At 49.8% G+C, this 21,848-nt stretch overlaps 1 protein-coding gene across 1 annotated transcript in view; it reads right to left on the bottom strand.

The window, feature by feature from the left end:
- Positions 1-1,018: 1,018 nt before the first annotated feature.
- Emp2 (epithelial membrane protein 2) overlaps positions 1,019-21,848 on the bottom strand; it is a 33,663-nt gene continuing 12,833 nt past the window's right edge. The window contains exons 2-5 of the mRNA XM_051168477.1: positions 10,931-11,096; positions 5,430-5,541; positions 2,122-2,268; positions 1,019-1,339 (exon numbers count right to left, since the gene is read on the bottom strand). Coding sequence (XP_051024434.1) covers positions 1,152-1,339; positions 2,122-2,268; positions 5,430-5,541; positions 10,931-11,008 — 525 coding nt within the window. The 5' untranslated portion in view covers positions 11,009-11,096 and the 3' untranslated portion in view covers positions 1,019-1,151. The remainder of the gene's footprint in view (positions 1,340-2,121; positions 2,269-5,429; positions 5,542-10,930; positions 11,097-21,848) is intronic.

Genomic DNA, 21,848 nt, shown 5'->3' with positions numbered 1-21,848 from the left:
ATACCTGGCATGTGGCAAGACCCATTCATGTTGGATGCTGAGTGGATGGATGAATGGAAGACGGATCTTCTGAGACTCCAGAAATGGGGGCCTAATGGAAGCACCCACATTAGAAAGAAGAGCAGGAAGAAAAAGAGAGACCTCCCAAGAGGAGGCTGCCCAGCCCACCTCCCAGGTGGGCTTATGGCCTGGGAGTGGGGCACAAGTGGCCCAGATATAAGCAGCTGTGGAAGAGGTGGCAAGAACTGCCAAGAGGCCAAGATGTGACTGCCAGTGGGACCATCTCCACATGCTGAGCCTGTGAACATTTACATGGTGGCTCTGCTCCCCTGGCTCTGGGACTCTGAGCCCCAGTTTTAATGCATCTAAGCACATCGCAGGGAGCTTATGAGAAATTCAGACACCCAAGCCCATCCCTTTGATGAAGAATTTTGCGGGTCACGGACATGGACTTGAGAGTCTGCATGTAACAGATGCCCCAAGGAGTTATCTGTGGGAACTCAGTGCCTACACATGACACCTAGGTCAAGGGTCACTATCCTTAAGGCATACATGAGCAAACATGAGAAACCTTGGATGATGGCCCAGCTCACTGCAGTGGGGCTGAGGAACTCTGAGTCCCTTAGAGACAACCCAGGGCTGGGCTTTGCCTGCCTCTTACACAAAAGAGGGTTACTGTCTGAGGCCAGATGCTCTTCATTTGGGCCCCTCGTCATCCCACCTGTGGCTGTGAGAATGGAGTAGGCAAGGGAAGATGGGCAGGGCAGAAACCTACAAAGACTCTGCCCCCCCCCCCAAAGACAGGCTTTCCCTAATTTTGGCCACACCCCATCCCAGATCCACTGGTGAAAAGCATCCAATGATTTCCACATTGCTGGACCTTGCTGAGACCTTTGGTGGGCAGACATTCTGAATGCCAGCTTTCATGGTCTGGTCTGTGTTCCCAAGAGTGCAGAAACTCCTCTTTCTGTCTCTGTCTCTGTCTCTCTTCTTCTTCTTCTTCTTCCTCTTCTTCTTCTTTTTTTTTATAAACACTTTTAAAGGAAACAATATGTTTGCTAGAAAAACCACAAAAAAATGATTATATACAAAATGGTTATGTGAACGTGGATGCCGCCATACTGTGGGGAGAGCGGCCGGGCTTCTGAAACCTATTTGCGCTTCCTTAGGATCATGTACATGAGGCCACTGACGAAGGTGAAGGCAAAAGAGACCCAGGCCAGAATGAAAGAATAGCCGTAGCTGCCATTTTGCAGTAGGTGGTAGATTTGGTAGTTCTGTTGGTGAAGGTCTTGGCGCCGGTCCGTATAAATGGAAGCCCCGATCATGGCACACAGACCTGCCAGGAACAAAGCCAGGGTTCAGGCATACGGGAGACCATGCAGTAGTCTGGAACTAGCCTAACCGTTAACGGCTCCCCACTAGCTTAGGATACAGACCTAAGGTCCTTTCCACAGCTTAGGAGAGCACATTTGGTCTGGCCCCTCCACATCCCGGCCCTCACAGCTCTGGGGTCTTCATCCTAGGACTTCTGCCTGGCACACCGTTGCTTCCGCTCTGTACCCAGACTGCTTCATGCTTTGGGGAGACCCTCCCTTCCCTACCCCCCCAACTAAATCCAAATTCCTCCATCCCTAGTGTGTGGCCAGCTTCTCCTTTTTGAGTGCTCCCCAGCTTCCCTCCGCTTGTCATCCTGAGGCGGGTACAATGCAGGGGCACCGCATAAGCCTCATAAGAAAAGCTTCTTTCCGCAGGATGTGTGTTCCCTGCTACTGATCTATTTGTTCCAAGCTAACCTTAAATCAAGGTGCCATCCAAAGTGGTGACGGAGAAGGAATGCAGGACTTGGTGGCCGTAGTGTCTGCAGGAGAGCTGACTATCATGGAAAGGGGAGTCTCAGAGACAAGAGCTACCTGACCAGAAGGGCACATCTGAGCTTGGGACTGCTTTATCGCTTGCTCTGCTCCCCACAACAAGGATCCAAGAAAAGGACCTGGAAGGCGGGCTTTGCTCTGGCTCCCCAGACTGGCAGCTATCTGAATGACGTACAATTTAAGATTGAGTTCCTGACTTTTTCATTTATATGGGCAGGCAGGTCCGACGGCTTCCGGTTTCACTCACATGACAGGAGCTGGATGATGGCAGTCAGCACGAACCTCTCTCCCTGCTTGAGGCGGAAGAGCTGGAGCAGGAAAATGAGGAAGGAGGCGCAGCAGAGGATGGTGGAGAGGATCATGGTGGCCTGCACGGCCTGCATGACGGAGTAACCTGTGGGGAGGAGGCGAAAACAAGGCTGAAGACCAAGGCTTCACAGAGAGCATCCGACTACAGCCAGGCATGCCAGTGCAGCCTTGGGGCATTATAACACAACATTGCGGTCTAGAAACTTCACACTGAGATCTGCACAATCAAGGTAAAGCTCACATCTCAAATTAAGTTTCCAGCCTTGTGTTGGGCCCCATTTGTTGCTATTGTCCCCCTCGGGCCACAGATTGGACGCGCCTGGCCAGTGTGGCTGTTAGAGTCCTCCCAGCTAGGCACTTGATCAAAATACCAACTTGACCAGAAGATGGAGCCACCACCCATTCCTGTGACTTCCTCCTGCTCCAGGTTGCACACAGCTCCTACCCGTGAAGCTCAGAGACTTTTAAAATTACAACACCTGGGGCTCAACCTGTCGCTTCTTAGTTTGCCTGAAACTAGCTGGAGGGAGCATCGCTTGTAACGGCTTGATTTATAGGAGCAGGTCTTGATGCATTCCGGCTACACATCTGGGTCCCTCAGAGAACACCTGACCCTAATTCTTCTTCTTCTTCTTCTTCTTCTTCTTCTTCTTCTTCTTCTTCTTCTTTTTCTTCTTTCTTTCTTTCTTCTTCTTCTTCTTCTTCTTTTTCTTCTTTCCTTCTTCTTCTTCTTCTTCTTCTTCTTCTTCTTCTTCTTCTTCTTCTTCTTCTTCTTCTAAAGATTTATTTATTATCATGTATATAATGTTCTGCCTACATATACTTCCTAATTCTTTGTGGTGAGCAAACATACCCTCTAGCACAAACACATCACCTAACTCCATTCCTCAAAGTCCAAGAACAGGTAAAAATAAGCCATTGGGAGAGGCGAGAAACAGTTCCATAGGGACAGGGTTTCCTGGGCAGGATCGAGGGAAATGGGCCAAAGGACACAAGGGTGTTACGGATGTCCTCTACTTAGTGTGCAGTGTGCAGTTGTGGTTTGCTAGGAATATATACAACTGTCAAACCCCACTGAGCCAACGAGCCCTTAAGAAGCATGTGGGGTTTTTTTTGTTTTTGGTTTTTTGTTTTGTTTTTTTCTTTTTTAAAAAAATATATTGTATTTATTTATTTTATATATATGAGTGTTCTATCTGCATGTACACCTGCATGTTAGAAGAAGCCACTAGAGGGTATAGATGGTTGTGAGCCACCATGTGGTTGCTGGGAATTGAACTCAGGACCTCTGGAAGAGCAGACGGTGCTCTTAACCTCTGAGCCATCTCTCCAGCCCCTGTTTTGTTTTTTTCAAGACAGGGTTTCTCTGTGTAGCCTTGACTGTCTTGGACTTACTTTTGTAGACCAAGCTGGCCTTGAACTCACAGTGATCCACCTGCCTCTGCCTCCCGAGTGCTGGGATTAAAGGCATGTGCCACCATGCCCAGCTGAAGCATGTGTTTTTAGGTCCGTAAATGATAGCTCTATTCTGAACAATGCTACCAGACTTCCCTGAGACAAAGTGAACCGGAACACCAGGCATTGAGAACGCTGATTGGGGGTTTCTAAAGTCTCCAGGGAATTTAAAAGTGGGCCAAGGTTGTGACTCTGTGGCTTTGAACATTACTTATTAAATGTTACAAGGAGCCACCTAGGATGGCTGGTTTAAAATGTAAATTCCCCACCTGGCTGTCACTAGTCTGGGGTAGGGGCCAAGAATCCATAGTTTGAGCAAGTACTCCAGGTGATTAATATCCTGCGATGAGGCAAATGTAATGGCTATGTGCTTTTAGGAGGGGGGTTCTTGGCATTGAGTCGCAGAGTGGGCCACGGGTGGCCCATGATGTCAGTGTAGGCGGAGCCCAGAGAGGACATCAAAAACAGAAAGTCAGTCAGGGGGAAGGCGGTGACCTTGTTGTGGTTTGGGGGTTCCTGCAGGCTTCACGAAGCGGCTCACTTGTAGGGTCAGCACCTCACAACACCAGCTAAGAGCTCCATAGGCACCACTTCTGCCTTCTTGGACTCACCAACCATGTCTTAGGTGTATTCATTGAATGAGAACCCAGAAAGCTCCAGAAAGAAAACTTTGAATTTGCCATGTTCCATAGCGGATCCACACAAATGGAATGACATGCAGAGACTGTGTTCGGCGTTGTATGGAGGAGGGTGGTCATGTGCTCCAAGTAAGCGTGTGCATCCTTTGGGATCCTCCTGCGGGTTTCAGAACCAGCCCTGCAGATCGAGAGGGGCAGCTACAACTACATCTGGGTTGCTTATATTTTGTTTTTGTTTATCACAAAGAAGCGAAGAGAGGGTGGGCTCTGGCTAAGGCATCTGTCACTGTGTTGGACAACCAGAGTTAGAGCCCTGGAACCCACACAGGAGACAGAGAACTGACTCCTCCAGTGCCATGGCCTCTAAAGGACAGAGACAGAGGGAGCCAGTTGGGTCAGCCTTCATTGAGGGTCTCTGGCTCTTAGCCTAGCATTTCCTCCTGCTTTCATGACCCATGACACCAGGTTACCACTGATGATATAGCTCAGATAAATTTACATGTGGAAGAGGTCAGAGTGGGCAGACTTTCCTCCACCCCCACTCCAGGAAAGAGTCAGGTGATAAATACTTTAGGCTTCTGGTCACACTTCTTTTTTTTGGGGGGGGGTTGGGTTTTTGTTGTTGTTGTTGTTGTTTGTTTTGTTTTGTTTGGGGTTTTTTTTTGCTGTTTTTTTGTTTTGTTTTATTGGGTTTTTTGTTTGTTTGGTTGGTTTTGTTGCTGCTGTTATTGTTTTGTTTTTGGTTTTTTGGGGGGGTGTTTTGTTTGGGGGATTTTGTTTTTTTCACTTTTAAGATGTCAAAATCATTCTTAGCTCCTGGGCCACACCAAAACAGGTCTTGGGCTGGATTTAGATGGTAGTTCACTGACTCTGTGATTTAAAGAACAATAATCTGAACATAATCCCACATGGAGGGTGTGGAACACCAACAGCAGAGGCCCCAAAACACTGCCTCTGGGCACAGCAAGCCATCCTGGCTGACACTGTTTACCGCCGTGGCTAGCTATTCCTGGGGCTCGCATCGGCACAACATAAAGGACAGAGAGCAAGCAGACCAACCTAGGCCTGATGAACGGACCTGGCTGGGTCTGTTCTGCAGCTCAGTAGGGAGGAGAGAGGCAGGGATGCTAAAGTCCCACCCACCCACACTCACCTTCGTATGGCTCAGCCTCAGTGCCACTCATGTCGTTAATCTCTGTACAGTTTGTGGTGTTGGTGCACACTCTCCAGATGTCCGCTGAGAAGCCGTCTCCCACCCACCAGGCCTGCAAAGGGAACGGAAACTGCTGGTTAAGGACACAGAGCCTGAGTCCTGCAGAGTTGGGTGGAGGAGTCAGTGTGGGCCCTCTGCAGGACTCACTGCATCTCTAGGGGGCAGACCACAAGTGGGTCCCCCTGGGGACTTTTTTGAGTCAAGAGGCCTGAGATCAGTTCTGGGTCTCTTCCGAGTGCCCTGGGGCGCCAGGCTGCAGGTCTTCAGAAGGATCTGAGGTGCCTCGTGCTCTCAGGACCCATGGGAGAAACATAGTGAGTGAACGGGGGTCAGGGTAAATGGAGGCCAGTTCTACAGGAACAGCAAGGGACAGGGTGTAGAAGAAAAGATGACATCAAGGGGACAGCCTGTCACAGTAGCCAGGAAATGGAAGCAGCCTACATATCTGTCTGATGACTGTGGCACACGTACACCGTGGAACTTTATGCTGCCACAAGAAAAAAATAACATCATAACATTTGGAGGAAGATGGGCAAACACACCAGGTTCAGGAAGACAAACACTGGTATCTCTCTCTCTCTCTCTTTCTCTCTCTCTGTTTGTTTTTTGTTTTTCAAGACAGAGTTTCTCTGTGTAGCCTTGGCTGTCCTGGACTCGCTTTGTAGACCAGGCTGGCCTCGAACTCACAGCGATCCACCTGCCTCTGCCTCCCGAGTGCTGGCATTAAAGGTGTGCGCCACCACACCCGGCTTGGTATTTCTCGTATATGGAGAACTGGACTCAGGATTTGTGTGTGTGTGTGTGTGTGTGTGTGTGTGTGTGTGTGTGTGTGTGTGTGTGTGTGTGTTTGTGTGTGTGTTCATAGGCCATGGGACTAGGACCAGGATCGGAACCTGGAAGAGGGAGGACCTAAAAGAGGTGGGAAACAGAAGGTAGTGCACTCATGTATGAAGATGCCACGATTAAAACTATTACTCTATGTGATACCTAAAAACTAATTGAAAGAAGTATCCATCGGCTGGTGAGATGGCTCATGCCTCCCCGACCCCCTAAAAAGGAATGAAAAACCATAAACAAATGTTTAAAATTTTAAGGTATCCAAACAACAAAAAATTAAAATGAAAATTAAGAGGAGGATATTATGTGACAAACGAAGAGGAGATTCTCTGCCTCAGCCCAGTGCCGTCTGTCATTTTCCGGTACATTCCTGTCTCAGCCCCTTCCTTTGCCAGCCTGCGCTCTATTTCCTGTCCCTTAAAGGCTGGACACCTCCTGCCCACCCACTGAATCCGTAACTGTCCCCGGGGCTCCTATTTCACATCCTTTAAGCACAATTTCAAGTGCACCCTGACCAGTGGCTGACTCGCTGGCCGGCACACCTCCACCCATCCTCGCAGTTAGTGAACACCTGGGTGTGGGAGCACATCCCTGCCCCAGTGACCGCCCAACCCTTCCACTAAGCCTGGGACCTCTGGGATTCCAAAGGACCAGCTGTAGAAAAAAAACAAACAGGAACTCTAGAAGAAACTTCACTCCCAGTTCCCTCCCCCCAACCCATTGTGGGTCCTTTCCTTATCAGCTCCAAATACTTCAAACCAACACATGTGTGTGACCACTGCCTGGTCCACTCAGAAGCTCAGCAAGACCCTCTAGAAAGTGAACTGCTCGTGTCCCCTGGAAGAATCTAGAACCAGAAGCCTGTGGGATGGTTCAACTCCTGGCTCTATCTATAAAACAGTGTAAACTCAGCTGGGCATGGTGGCACTCCTTTAATCCCAGCACTTGGGAGGCAGAGGCAGGTGGATCTCTGTGAGTTCGAGGCCAGCCTGGTCTGCAAAGTGAGTCCAGGACAGCCAGGGCTACACAGAAACCCTGTCTCAAAAAACCAACCAACCAAACAAATAAAAAAAAAAAAAAAAACCAACTCTGGCAAGGGCCAGGACTGACTGTAGGTTCAGTCTCTTCTCCTGGGAACCATCAGAGCATCAGAGGCAAGCCCCTACCTCCCAGATAACCCAAGATGATACACACAAGGGGGTGAATACTGCCAATTGGGGGGGTTATTGGAGTGACAGGTGTAATAAGTAATGTTACCACTGTGGTGACTAATTAGGAGGTGGCTATGCAGACAGCACTGGGAGCCATGTGCGGAGTACACTTCAGCTATTGGGATGTGTGACTGTGGCTGCCCACCTGGTTAGGCAAACAGATGACCAGGAGAGGCTAAACACACCTCTGTGTGTCTATGAGGGTGTTTCCAAAGAGGGATTGCCATGGGAGAATAATGGAAGAAAATAAGACTTGCCCTGAATATGGGCAGTACCCAATAAACTGGTGGCCTGGATGGTAGGAAGTTGGAGAGAGGCAGTATAGTTGGTGTGTGTGTCTGGTGTGGTGTGTAGTGTGCACATGTGTATGTGTGTGTGCATGTGTGTGTACACGTGTGTATGTGTGTGTGTGTGTGATGTGTGTGCAAGCCCTTGTCTTCCTGAGCAAGAGTGTCCATCACTGCCTCCAGCCTTTGCTGACACAGGAATGCAGTGTCTGTGGCCATCCACTATGGACTAAATTCCAGCAGCCCTGCAGGAGCCTCCAACTTCAGGGCCAGATGGGGCTGCTGAGGTCTCAGCAGCCATGGGTTCTCGACCTCTCCACTATGAGACAGCTGCTGTTGGACCACTCAGCCCAGTCAGCCAATCTAAAATTTGCACACACACACACATACACACACACACACACATCAGACACACATAGATACACATCTCTCTCTCTCTCTCACACACACACACACATCAGATACACATAGATATACACTACACACCAGACACACACATACACACACGCCAAATAGACACACACATACCAGAGAAAACCACACACACCACACACACAAGATAGATACACATATACCAGATAGACACACACACACATCAAACCACACACCAGACAGACACACACCAGACATACATACACACCAGATAGACACACACACACACACCAGATAGATACATGCACCCACATACCAGATAGACACACACATACCCCCCCACACCAGACACACACACACACCAAAGACACATACCAGACACAGAGATGCACAAGACACAGACATGCACCACATAGACACACACACACACACACACACACACATTCCTAGAGATTGCCAACTGACTTGGCCTTCTGAGGAATTTTCTTCCCCTTAATGGTCTCTGTAGTTTGAAAAGATCAGATGAAGCCGGCCTTTGGTGAGGACCACATTTCTGTCAGAAGCATCACTTCCTGCCTGGGCCAACAGGGTATCAAATAATTTCTTGCTAATAATACAACTGCCAGCCAGACTCTGAAGGAACAACTCACAAGTCAGAGGTCTGTCATCCACTTAGTGAGCACGGTGTCTGACTAGTAACACGAGTGTCTGGCTAGTAAGAAGACACAGGGGGCAGGTAGGAGATGCCCTGGAAAGATCACCAGGCTGATTTTGCTCCCTGTAGGACAGCTATCAACATCTGGAGAAAACACTTCAACTATGAGTGGAAGCAAGACTGACACCTAGTGACAAAAGGCCAGAGGTGTTGCTAGGCCATCCACAAGGTATGAGAAGGCCTCTGAGAGGAGTTATCATTGTGATGAGAATAGTCATGGGTGTACAGGCAGCCCTGTGGTAGGACACAGCGCCTTCAGGAATACACTCTGCTGGGTGTGTAGTGTATATAGCCGGCCGTGTGGCAGTTCTATTTTTACCTTATTTTTTTAAAAAAATTTAATCAGGGCACACGGCATTAGGCTTTACAAGGTCAAAGTAAATTTGTTCTTATGGCTCATCCTCTTGCTTTTTTCATCTATCCATCCTTAGCCATGGCTGCACCCACAAGCTCCCTTCTGCAGCTGCCTCACAAGAATCCCACCACAGTCCCTCACCTCCTCAAACCCTTAGGAGGTTTTGTGGTTGTATGTTTTCTTTCTTTCTTTCTTTTTGGTTTTTTGAGACAGGGTTTCTCTGTGTGGCCTTGGCTATCCTGGAATCTTTTTGTAGACCAGGCTGGCCTTGAACTCACAGTGATCCACGTGCCTCTGCCTCCGGAATGCTGGGATTAAAGGCGTGCGCCACCACTCCTGGCTTGGTTGTATGTTTTCTAGAACCCCCTTGACTACTTCAGACATGGATACAATGTATTTTGGACACTCTCACCTCCTCTCCCTCTTTCCTCTCTCTCCTCTCTCCTTCTCTCCCTGTCACCATGGCTCATCCTCCAACAAGTTCCTTCCTACTGTCATGTCTTTTCTGGCGGCTGTACAACCCACTGAGGTTACTTGGTGGTGTCTGCAGGAGCGTGGGTGGGACACAGGGAACTTACCAGCGGCTACATCGCTGAGCTGCACGTTGTCATTGGTTTTCTGGAGGAGAGTCATTCTGACAGGGGTAAGACGCAATCTCACAGTAGTTTTCATTTGATACCCCAATGGCTAAGGATGTTGAACACCTCAAAAAATATTTATTTGCTATGTGTATTTGTTTTGAGAACTATGTGTTCAGTTTGTTGATCCATTTATTAACTCTGTGTGTGTATGTGTGTGTGTGTGTGTAAGTTTGAAGTTCTTTCTGTATTTTTAGATATTAACCTCTTATCTGAAGTCTAACAGTCAAAGCTTTGGAGAACTTATTTTGTATTCTAATTTAAAAAGTAAGTCCAGGCGTGGTGGCACATGCCTTTAATGCCAGCACTCGGGAGGCAAAGGTAGGTGGATCGCTGTGAGTTCGAGGCCAGCCTGGTCTACAAAGCAGGACAACAGCCAGGGCTACACAGAGAAACCCTGTCTTGAAAGACCAAAAAAAAAAAAAAAAAAAAAAAAAAGTAAAACAGGAGCTGGAGAGATGGTTCAGTGGTTAAGAGCATTTGCTGTTTTTGTAGAGGACCCAGGTTCAATTCCCAGCACCCACATGGTGGCTCACACCATCTGTAACTCTTGTTTCAGGGACCAAGGTCCTTTTCTGACCTCTTTGGGCACCAGGAACACACAGGTGGTTTACACAAAAGCATGCAGGCAAAATACCCATATAGATAAAATAAAATAAGTAAATTTAAAGAATAAAACAAAAAAATATTTAATAGGAAAAAAAAAAGAGAATTGTCTAGCTCCAAATGACAATAGTGTGGAGGCTGAGAACTTTAGTAGAGCTGAGCTCACACGCAGGGGCTTCTGGGAGGGGCTGAGCTCACCCGCAGGGGCTTCTGGGAAGTGCTCATCACATCCACTAACCCTGTCTTGTGGGACCTCATCCCAGGATTAGAGCACCCAGGCCTGGGCTGGAGAGATGCCTCAGCAGAGGGGACACCCCCAGGTCACGATCACACGCTCCATTCTCCACCCTGATATGGTCTCCTGGGCCCCATGACTCCTAGGTGGTGGGTGGGGGGGGGGGAGGGGGAAGAGGAACGTACATTGTCAATGGTGGAAATGAACAACAGCGCCGCAGAGACGATGTGGAAGAGGATGATGAAGGCAAGAATCACCAACATGTTCACAGGGCAGTGAAGGCCGACGGGGCAGCTGGGAAGTCCAGAGAGGAAGGAGGAGCCAAAGTAGATGGGAGAGACAAATCCAAACCTGTCAACGACAAGACACAACTCAAATCAACAACTTTTAACAGGACCTGAGAAGTGGAGGACAGCTCTTCCCACCTTCCTGTCTGGCGAGTTCACCATACCAACGTCAGGAGGGCTCTGCAATTCTGGATCTTGGTGCAGCAGGGGGGTGAAGACCAATTAAAATCTTTCTCTAATTTAGCTGGAACAGTAGCTCAACTTGGAGAGCTCTTGCTTAGCACACATGAGGCCCTGGGTTCGATTCCCCCCCTCCCCCCCCCCCACCACACACACACTGTATAGGCATGGGGCACATGCCTGTGGTCCCAGCACTGGGGAAATGGAGGAAGGAGAATTAGAATTCCAAGTACTCAGCACCATGGTGAGTTAGAGGCCAACAGGCCAGCCTGAGTGAAACCCTGTCTCAAAAGCAGCAGAGCCCATGCGCACTGTCACATGAGCAATGTAAGCCTGATGACCTGAGGTCAATCTCTGGAACCTTCTTACAGGTGGCCAGAAGGAACCGACAGCACAAAGTTGTCCTTGGACCTCCACACGTGTGTTGTGGCATGCACACCTACACATATCACACATCTTACATGAACCCATGTATATTTTGGGTGTTTGTTGTTGTTGTTGTTGTTATGTTTTTTGTTTTGAGACAGGGACTCACTGTGTAGTACTGACTGAGCCGGTACTCACTAGGTAGACCAGGCTAGCCTGGAACTCACAGAGAACCACCTGCCTCTGCCTCCCAGGTGCTGGGACTAAAGTTCTGTGCCACTGAGATCAGCTGGCATGTACATTTGAACAGTTTTGACTCCTGAAGTATACTTCTGATGTATGGCAGACAAGTTTGATTTCCTTTTCTTCTCTGATCTCACAGGAAGACAACACTTCCCAGAACCCCTTGCATTTAGCGTGAGGCTGTGCAACTAGGTGACACGGAAGCCTGACACCTTGGACTGAGATTATGATTGACAAGACTGGATGTTCAACCCCTGGGATTCCTGGGTAATTTTAAAGAACTCTGATAGGACCATATGAATAATACAGACCAGGAGGCAACTGCAAGGGGAAAGCGAAGCACTATAGCACACTCGGGAAAGACAGGCCTTCCCAAGGCACTCAGTGTGTGAACAAAGGACCCGAGAGGGATGGGTGCCTGTACTCAGCTCACTTTCTTCTCTTGGTGCTGCCGAGGAGCCATCCCAGGGAATGGCGCCGCCCAGAGTGCATGTCTTCCCGCCTCAGTTAATGTAGTCAAGACAATCCCCACGGGCCTGTCTCCCCAGTGACTCTAGATCTCATCAAGTTGACAGCTAAGACTGTTACCACACCCACAACTCAGTGCAGGCTCTTTTCTTAGCAGGAATGCCATCAGCATAGTGTGTCTGTCTGTCCCGTGGTTGGTGGGGCCAGCTGGTCAGCTGGTTATGAGCTGCCACGCTCACTTACTTTTCCTTTGTAATCACAGAGCCATCTGGGTTGGAGGTCTAGCTTGGTGACAGAGAGCTGGCCTAAACATGCCAGATCCTGGAGTGTGTGCGCGTGCGTGCGTGCGTGCGTGTGTGTGTGTGTGTGTGTGTGTGTGTGTATGTGTGTGTATATGTGTGTGTATGTGTGTGTGTGTGTCAGAGAGAGGGAGAGAGACAGAGACCAACAGAGACTGAGAGACCCAGAGAAAGTGACAGGCACAGAGAGACAGAGAGAAAACAAGAACAGGAGAAAGGAGGAGGATAGAAGGGGAAAGGGACCAGTCCAAGAGTCGTCTGTTGCCAGGGAGCTGCAACGCACGAGGAGTGAGTCCAGAGCCACATACAAAGTCAGGGGTGGCAAGGTGTGCCTGTTACCTCCCCACCCCACCCCATGCAATGGGGAGGAGATAGCCAGATCCTGGGGGGTTTCCTGGCCAGCCAGTCTAGCCAAAACGGGGAACTCCACGTTCACAAAAAGCCTGTCTTGAAAAACAAGATGGAGACTGAGGGAAGAAGACAGCTGATAGTGACCTCTGGCCAGTACATGAGTGGACACACACCAGCGAGTGGACACACACCGGCGAATGGGTCCACACACAAATGTGTACACATGCATAACACCCACAGTTATTTTCAGGGAAAGATTCTTTATTGTGGTAAAATATGAATAAAACTAAATTTGCTCCTAATGGCATTATGTTCAGACACTATATATATATGTTACCACGCCCCAGTGCTACAACAACCCTAACATGAGACTGTCACCCAGTATGCAGCCATCCCTCCCCCACTCAGCCCTAAGTCTCTGGACTGGTCGACTGGGGACACTAGAGAATGGAATGGAACAGCTTGTGTGAGCTTTTGTGCCTGGCTTCTCCACCTAGCTGTGTACTCTCCACATTATAGCATGGGCATAGAGACATTCTTGGATAAAGTAAGGAGCCAGCTTCCACGGAACTTTCACCCCAGGGTCTGAGTGCCCACAGGTATGAAAATGGAATTGTCCAAGGCTAAGCTTTTCTCGTGCCAACTGTCCTGCCACCTCCTCTGGTGCACTCGCCTCAGACACACCCTCTGCTTTTCTCTGTCAGCTCTCCTCTCTGACACACTCTGGCACTGACAGAGGCTTGTGGGCTCACACAGGGGCTAGGTTTCTGAGACTAGGACTCATCACGTGAGCCCCAGGAGCTCTGCTGCCATAGAACACACCCAGGAAGGTCCGGGCAGCCATTCCTGAAGCAGCCAGTTCACCAACTCAGAGATTCCTCCAATTCCTTCCTAAGGAACAAATTGCCCTTTGTTGAGGCCGGCATTGTGCCCAGTGCCACCACACACTGCCTCCAAATGGCTGCACTTCTGACCTTCCAATAAAAGCTCACTAGCCAGGCTGAATGTGACAGCACCCTCAGATGCCCAAAAGCTCGGGCACCAGGACAAAACTCGGGGACTGCAATGGTGTGCTTTAGTGCCCTGCTCACATCACACACACACACACACACACACACACACACACACACACATACACACGTCCTAAAAAAAAGTGAATGAAAGCTTCAACCCACTTTTCAAAAGGATGGTGTTCAGATAAGAGCTGCTGTTTCTATTCGTTTATCCTTTGGTGTGAATGTGTGTATGTGGGAGGGGCACAGGCACCACAGAATGCTTCTGGAAATCAGAGGTCAGGTCTTGGGATCTGGTTCGCTTCTTCAACTGTGGGCTTAGGGGCTTGAACTCAGGTCTTCAGGCTTGGCATCAAGCACTTTTACTCAATGAGCCATCCTGCCGGCCCAAGGCCTGATTTTGGTCGTGCACCAACGTGGCATCAGATAATACTAATTCCCCACATAGCATGGGAGAACCCATTCTAACCTTTCTGAAAACCCTGTGGAAAAAGACACAGCTGGCTCATAACCTTGTTTGTATTGCCCCCTCCAACCCCACACAGCCTGTAAATAGTATTTAATAGCATCTTTCAGTTTGTTGTGTTTTTTTTTAAAAGATTCTTTCTCTCTCATGAGGCCATTCATAGTAGTGACACACAGCATCCTGTTCAGGTTTTAAAGCAATCACTTGAAGACAATGACTATGTTAAGCTTTTCATCCAGGTGGAGGTGGGAGGACCAGGAGGTCAAAACCAGCTTTGGCTACATAGTCTGAGGCCAGCTTGGACTACAGAAAACCTGCCCCCCCCCCGCCCCGGAAAAAAAAAAGAAAGAAAAGAAAAAGAGAGGAGAGGAGGAAGGAGGGGAGGAAGGGAAGGGGAGGAGAAGGGAGGAAGGGGAGGGGAGGGGAGGGGAGAGGAGAGACGGGCAGGGGAGCAAAGCGGAGCTGTGTTACAGCTCCGGGCTGGTTTTCACACCGTTTCTGGGGACCTGAACTCCTGTCCTCATGCTCACAAGGCAAGCACTTTGCCTGCTGAGCTGTCTCCTCAGCCCCCTTATTAACTTCCTTTTTAAAATACTTATTACATTTATTTATTCAGTGCGTGACTGTGGGTATGTGCATGCCACAGCATGCTTGCGGCGATCAGAGGATAACTGTGGAGCCAGCTCTTTGTCTCTTTCCACCATGTGGGTCCTGGGGCTCGAGCTCAGGTAGCCAGGACCTGAGGCCATCGCCTTTATCCACTGAGCCATCGTGACAGCCTGTTAACTGCGCTTGTTTTGATGTTGTTTGTTTATTTAGTGTGTTTGGGGTGCACATATGCTGACCGGGGACAACTTTCAGGAGTGGGTGCGCACCCTCCGTGGTGTTGAGGCAGGGCTTTTGTGTCTGCTGTACTCAAGGTTCCGCCCTTACACACACACCCTCGTTAAGTTGTTGCTTTGAGAAGGGTGTTCCCTTGCCATCAGCTGCCCCTCCCAACTCCTATCACCTAAGTGTCCCTGTGTATAACAGTCACCGCTGTCTGGTCATCATACAAACATTCTCCCCTCTCCCAAGCCACTCTCATCTCTGTCTCTTCTATTTTCCATGTTTCTTTCTATATTATTCCTACATTAAAAAAACAAAACAAACAAACAAAACTCCCCCCAAAAACAAAAAAACAGGGCCTTGGTTGCAGAGCCATAGATACAAGTCCCCTCCCTCCCCCCCCCCCCCCCCACCTCAGAGCACATTCTCAGTCTCCCTGCTCCCTGTCCCTCTCCTAGCTCTGTCTGCCCAGGATCCTGGCCACGTGCAACCTCAGCAGCTGCTGCTGCCCCAGGCTGAGCTATCCACATATGGCATTCTTCAGGGAAGACCAGCAAATCCCACTGTGGGCGGCTGGAACGCTGAGATCTGTAGGAGCCAGAACAGATTCCGGGAGATGGGTGCCCTGAGGGGCCACCCCATGTGAAAATCAGACACAGTGTGAAGGGTGGAGGCTGGGTTTCCACAGCGTGTCTTGCTGTCAACCCTCATGAAGCTAGCTGAGCAAGGGCTCACTATCCCCATTCCACAGATGACAAACTGAGGCTTCTGAAGGCGTCAGAGCAGGACACACTCCTTGATTGGCCAATTCTGAATTGGGGGACATTTTTCTGTTCTCCCTTCTCCTGTTCCTTCACAGATTCAGGGGCTAAGGAAAGCACAGAAGGGCTGCTGACTCACTGGCCCTCCCATGCCCAGACACCACACTCCCCTTGCCAAGAATTGTGGGGTACCACTAGCAGGGTTCTGTTGATGGGAAGGGTTCAGAACTGGCCTACAGGCAGCCTGGGGTCCCCTCCTGTCCTTCCTCCACATAATCCTCTGGGCAAGAGCCCAGGACCTCAGCTTTCGCCAAGAGGAAGTGGCTTTGGCACAGGCCGCATCCGTGCCAAGGAACGTCGTGCAGCCTCCAGCTAAGTCCTGACACCGAGGCCTGGGCTAGGTCCCTCCCAGAGGGACGGGCACACGGGCAGGCTGGAGGTGTGGGGCCTTCCAAGGCGGACCTAAGCTTGATGAGAGCCAGACAGCACTAGTCAGAGCCCGTCTACCCACAGCCTTGCTGCCTGGGTACTGGCCTAACACTGGGAAGGGTGAACCAAAGAGATGCTGGGCCACACCAACTGAGGAAATCTGGTACCCACCCTGGAGCTGGTGCCTCCACCCCAGGCTGCCTGGATCCCAGGCCTCTCCCATCCCCTTAGCATGCCAGCAGAAAGTGGCTCTGGCTTCTGTTTTTAGGAAGACAGAGAGCCACCCAGCCTCCTGTCTTGGTGTCTGGACACCAGCCAGAAGAGACTATCGAGGCTTCTGGGATGTCTTGGGGACAGTGGAAGCCCATGGGCCCAGGGAGGCCCAATATCATGCTCTGGATTCACTCTGGGGCTCTGGGCTAAAGGCCAGCACTTGGCTCTGTCCGGGAATGGCCGCAGGCGGGACACTGGAATTTGGCAGAGCCCCAGTGCGGAAGCCACATAGAATGAATGACTTGTCTGCACTCCTGTAGGTCATCCAACCCAGTGGCATAATAACCATGATATCAACAATAGGGTAGCCAGTGCGTACTGCCAAGAGTATACCAGACTCTCCCAAAGGAGCCATTATACATGAAATGAACACTGATTGAGTACCTGCTGTGTACCAGCCACCCCACCCCCCCCCCCACCCATGACACATGGATACCTGAGTACAGTGGGTCTGTGCATCCTAGGAGCTTTTGAGCCCCGGAAGTCCAAGGGTGTATACATAAACAGATGTGGCTTGGTAGCATATGCGGTGGGCATGGTATGCCCTGGGTGAAGTAAGTATCACCTGAGCTTGTCTCTGAGGCGAGCCATATGATAGGCAGAACCAGACAGAGAGAGAATGCCCCAAGACGCCTAGATGAACCCACGCAAGGGAGCATGGGCCCAACAGGAGCTGAACCTCCCACTGCAGAAGGTTAACAGGACTGAAGAACCATGAGGAGGGCACAGGGAGAAAGTTCCAGGCCCAGACAGCCTCACATTTAAAGGGGAATAACCCCAATTCCTGGGAGCTGAAGAGGGGTCAACAATCCTCCCTACCCACTGATCAGTCTGTGAGGCCAACAGGACCCTGACCGCAAGCCAGACAAAAACATTAGAAGGATGGCCAGCCCTGAAAACACACATACAAGTAAAATTGGATGGGCTGAATGGGTTTTATTTAAGAATATAACAATTAGTGAAAAAAGAGGCCATGAATTTTAAGGGGAGCAGGGAGGTGTATACGGGAGGGTTTAGAGAGAGAAAAGGAAACAGAAAAAATGTTGTAATTAAATTATAATCTCAAAACAAACAAACAAACAAACAAAAACAGAGCAGATTCTCTTATGTGCACAAAGGAGAAAGGTTAACATTTCCCAGCAATGGTGCTGGGGCTGCAGCCCAGCTGCTCGGATGCTTGTTAGCAGGTGCAAAGCCTCCAGAACCTCATAACTGGACAGGGTGATATCCCTGGGATCCTAGCACTTGGGAGACCAAGTGACCCTGGCCCCATGAGAAAGCAGTGTTAATTGATTTAATTAAAATGGCTAGCGGAGTGTGGTGGCACATGCCTTTTATCCCAGCACTTAGGAGGCAGAGGCAGGTGGATCGCTGTGAGTTCGAGGCCAGCCTGGTCTACAGAGCGAGTCCAGGACAGCCAAGGCTACACAAAGATACCCTGTCTCAAAAAACAAATAAAATAAAATAAAATGGCTCTCACAAGCCCAGGCTGTGAATGCTTGGTTCTGAGCTAGTTTAGGTGAGCTTTGGAATGTTACACTTATCTGTTTGTCTGTCCGTCCATCCGTCCGTCTGTCTGTCTGTGGTGTTTGCATGTACCACAGTGCATGTGTGGAGGTGGAAGGACAACTTTTGGGAGTCAGTTCTCTTTTTCCATTGTATGGAGCCTCAGGCTCAAACTCAGGTCATCAGGGTCAGTGGCGAGGCCCTTTTCCCACAGTTATCTCAATGCCCCACACTGTGGAGCCTCTAGAAGGTAGGCCGAACTGGAAGCAGGCAATAAGAGTTGGGTCTTTGAAGATGACAGCCTGGTCCCTGGTTCCTTCGCTGTCTGTCTCCTGGTCTACTAAGACTGAGAAGCCCTGGGAACACACTCTTACTGCTAAGCCTTTCCCATCGCCACAGGGTGAAATCCCTCTGACATCAGAAGCCAAACAGACCTTTCTCTCCTTAAGTTGTTTTTGTCAGGAACACAAAAGCAACTAACTAAGCCATGTGGGATTCATCACCACTGGACCTTAGCTGACCTCACAACTTGTTACATCTGCAAAATGTGGCAGAAAGGAAGCTGCCCCGATTCTGACTGACAGCTTTGAGAGGTGCATTTGTCCAGCGACCACATGAGCAAGACCAGACTGGCCAGCTGGAGGACATAAGGCCACATGGTTCACAGACAGGCTACTCTAGAAAAAAGTACCCACCCCTAGCTGCACGGAGACTCAAAGACCTGCCCCTACTTTTTAGAGCACTTTGTATTGGTGACTTGGAAGGGATCCCAAATGACCTCTGTTTAATGGCCACTTCTTTCATAAGGGACAAGAGCTGTCACTTCTGTGGATGGATTTTGCAGGCGAACCATCTAGGAAACCAGGTGTCTATCTGATTAACTAGTAAGTCAATAGAGGAAGGAGTCAGAAAGCCGACCAGGAGCAGGAAGTAATTCCAGCGGAAGGAGACACAAACACAGGCTGGCTGGGGATGCGGCTCGGGTGGTAAAGCGCTTGCCTAGCATGCACAGAGCTCTGGGTTTGGGTTCTCTACACTGCATGAAAGGTGCACGCCTTTAATCCCAGTACTCGGGAGGCAGAGGCAGGCAGATCTCTGTAAGTTCGAGGCCAGCCTGGTCTACAAAGTGAGTCCAGGACAGCCAAGGCTACACAGAGAAACCCTGTCTCGAAAAACCAAAAACCAAAACCAACCAACCAACCAAACAAAACCGGGGGGGGGGGGGGGGGGGAAGGCCACAGGCCAGATCCGGGCAATCTGGATGGGTTTAGCTGCATAACCATTGTGCCTTGGTTTCCCAACTCCAAAAACTGGGGATGACATGGGCATACCTTCTTCCTGCTGGGAGATAGTTAAATGAAAGTGCTTTGCCTAGAGCCTGGCACGCTGCAGATGCCAGCAGTGAAGAAGTAGACCCTTACGAGCAGGGTACCCAGAACAAGGCCACACCTGTGTTAAAGATCCTACAAGGCTGGCCGATGAGAGCACTGTGCTTGAAGCGAGTCAGAATGCGGCAGGTCTAGAGCCACGTTACCTTGTCCTATCGTTAGTCCCCTCAACAGCAACTCATTGGCATCCTCTGTTGTGGGACTTAACGTTTTGTGGCCATCAGATGAATCCTTTTGGATCATACAAGCTTGCCAGAGCAGCAGCCACCAACCACACAAGCCTAGAATGTCAGCAGGTGGCGTCTGACACCTCTAGCAGGGACCACCCTCCAACACCTACCTGCTGCCCTCCTCACCGGTGCATCTGATGAACGCCTTGATTGGTGACCTGCTGCTGTTCTGCGGCTACAAGAAGCTCGTGAAACCACTTCCAGAGTGGAGCATTTCATTCAGGGCAACCAGACTTTATGTCCCCTGGGTCACAGCTCGCATTCGCTTTGGACCTAGACCTGTGGTTCGCATACACTCCTCAGAATCCCCTCCCCCATCTCCTGCCTTCCCTGCTGCCACTCATCCACCACAGCTCTTGTAGGATGTAAGCCACCTGGGCTTCCTCTAGGAGGAGAAACAATGGGCAGCTGTTGTGGGGACAATAAGGGGTGTTTAGGAATTACACCAGCCGGTCCACATGAACATCTCCCCACAGAGCATTCATGATGTCTGACTCCTGCAGACCGGACAGTCATTTGCTCACTCTTAAGTGTTCAGTTTCATAAGACAAAGTGTGTCTACTCGGTGTGGAAGGTCAGCCTCGGCCACCATCAACAGCCTCCTGTGAGAGTGACGTGGAAGCAAAGCCACCTTACGGGCATCCGGCCTGCACGCCTCACTGTTGAAGGCCTCACATGCCTAGCCAGCTAATTGTCTGCTGAAACAGGATGCCAAGTGAGGATGGGAAGTTTTCGAATGTGTTAGTGCAAAGCCAAGAGGAAGCTCTTTAAGGGGCCGGAGGGGAATTGGAAAAGGTTTCTGCTTTTTTTTTTTTTTTTTTTTAAATGCCATGTATCTGGTCCCATTAAAGTGTTGGTGGGGGGCTGGCGAAACGGCTCAGTGGGCAAAGACACTTTTCCCATGCCAGTCCATGCCACACGGGAGAAGAGAAAGGACTGACCCTTACAAGTTCTTCTCTGACTCTTCACACGTGTGCCTTGGCAAGCATGTGTCCACCCCCATCCACACACATGAATAAGTAAACCTCATCCAAATAAATGAGTAGTCATCGGGAATACAGTTCCTGCTGTTGCTGTGTGGTACTGGGGACTGAGCTGCCTGCTTGACAGGCAAGCACTGTACCACAGAGCTATACCCCCCCCCCCCACCACCACCACTGCCACTTTTAAAGAATCAGTTCTGAGATAGAGTCTTATTAAAGCCACCCAAGCTAGTCCTGAACTAAACCTCTGCTTCTCCTCTCCCTCAGCCTCCTGAGCGGTAGAATCTCAGGCCTGAGCTACCAGGCCCAGGGGAGGTGTGTTGCAGGCCAGTATGGCTGGGTGTTGCTGGGAGCATACTTAGGATGAGACCCGCATTTGAATTCATGGGGTTTGGAGCAGACAGATAGCCTTTCCAGAGGTGGGTGGGTGGGTTTTGTCTGATCAGTGGAAGGCCTGAGTAGCCCAAAAGGCTGACCTCCTCAAACAAAACAACAACAAAAATAACAAACGAATGAACAAACAAACAAACAAACAGGGAATATCTAGCAAAGACAGCAAAAGCGCAGGCCCCTCCCTGGGTTTCCTCCCTGCCACCTCACCTTGCACACGTGCATGCAGGTCTCTAACCAGCATGAACCAGATCCTTAACATAAAATCGCCACCTTTCTCTTTCCATATATACATAGGGCAGACCCCCCACTCCCCTTACCCATAATTCCACTTCTGCAATTGCAACTACTCCATCACCCAGGGCCTGAAAATATTAAGTGGAAAATTCTAGATATAATTCATGATTTTATTTTTCTTGAGACACATTCTTATAACATAGTCCAGGCTGGTTTCGGTTGCTCGGATTTGTGGTAATCCTCCTCCTTCTGCCTCCTAAAGTTAGAGTTACAGGTGTGAGCCATCATGCCTGACACTCAAGGACTTTTTAAAAACCCCATCCTAATGCCTCGCAGGACTGCACATGGCTTTCTCCTGTGTCTGCTATAAAGACTCAGGAAAATCAAAACAAATGAAAATCGAGA

Source organism: Acomys russatus, chromosome 25, assembly GCF_903995435.1.
Source record: "Acomys russatus chromosome 25, mAcoRus1.1, whole genome shotgun sequence".
Taxonomy (NCBI): domain Eukaryota; kingdom Metazoa; phylum Chordata; class Mammalia; order Rodentia; family Muridae; genus Acomys; species Acomys russatus.
The sequence above is the reverse complement of the archived record's forward strand: the minus strand, read 5'-3'. Positions and strand labels throughout refer to the sequence as shown.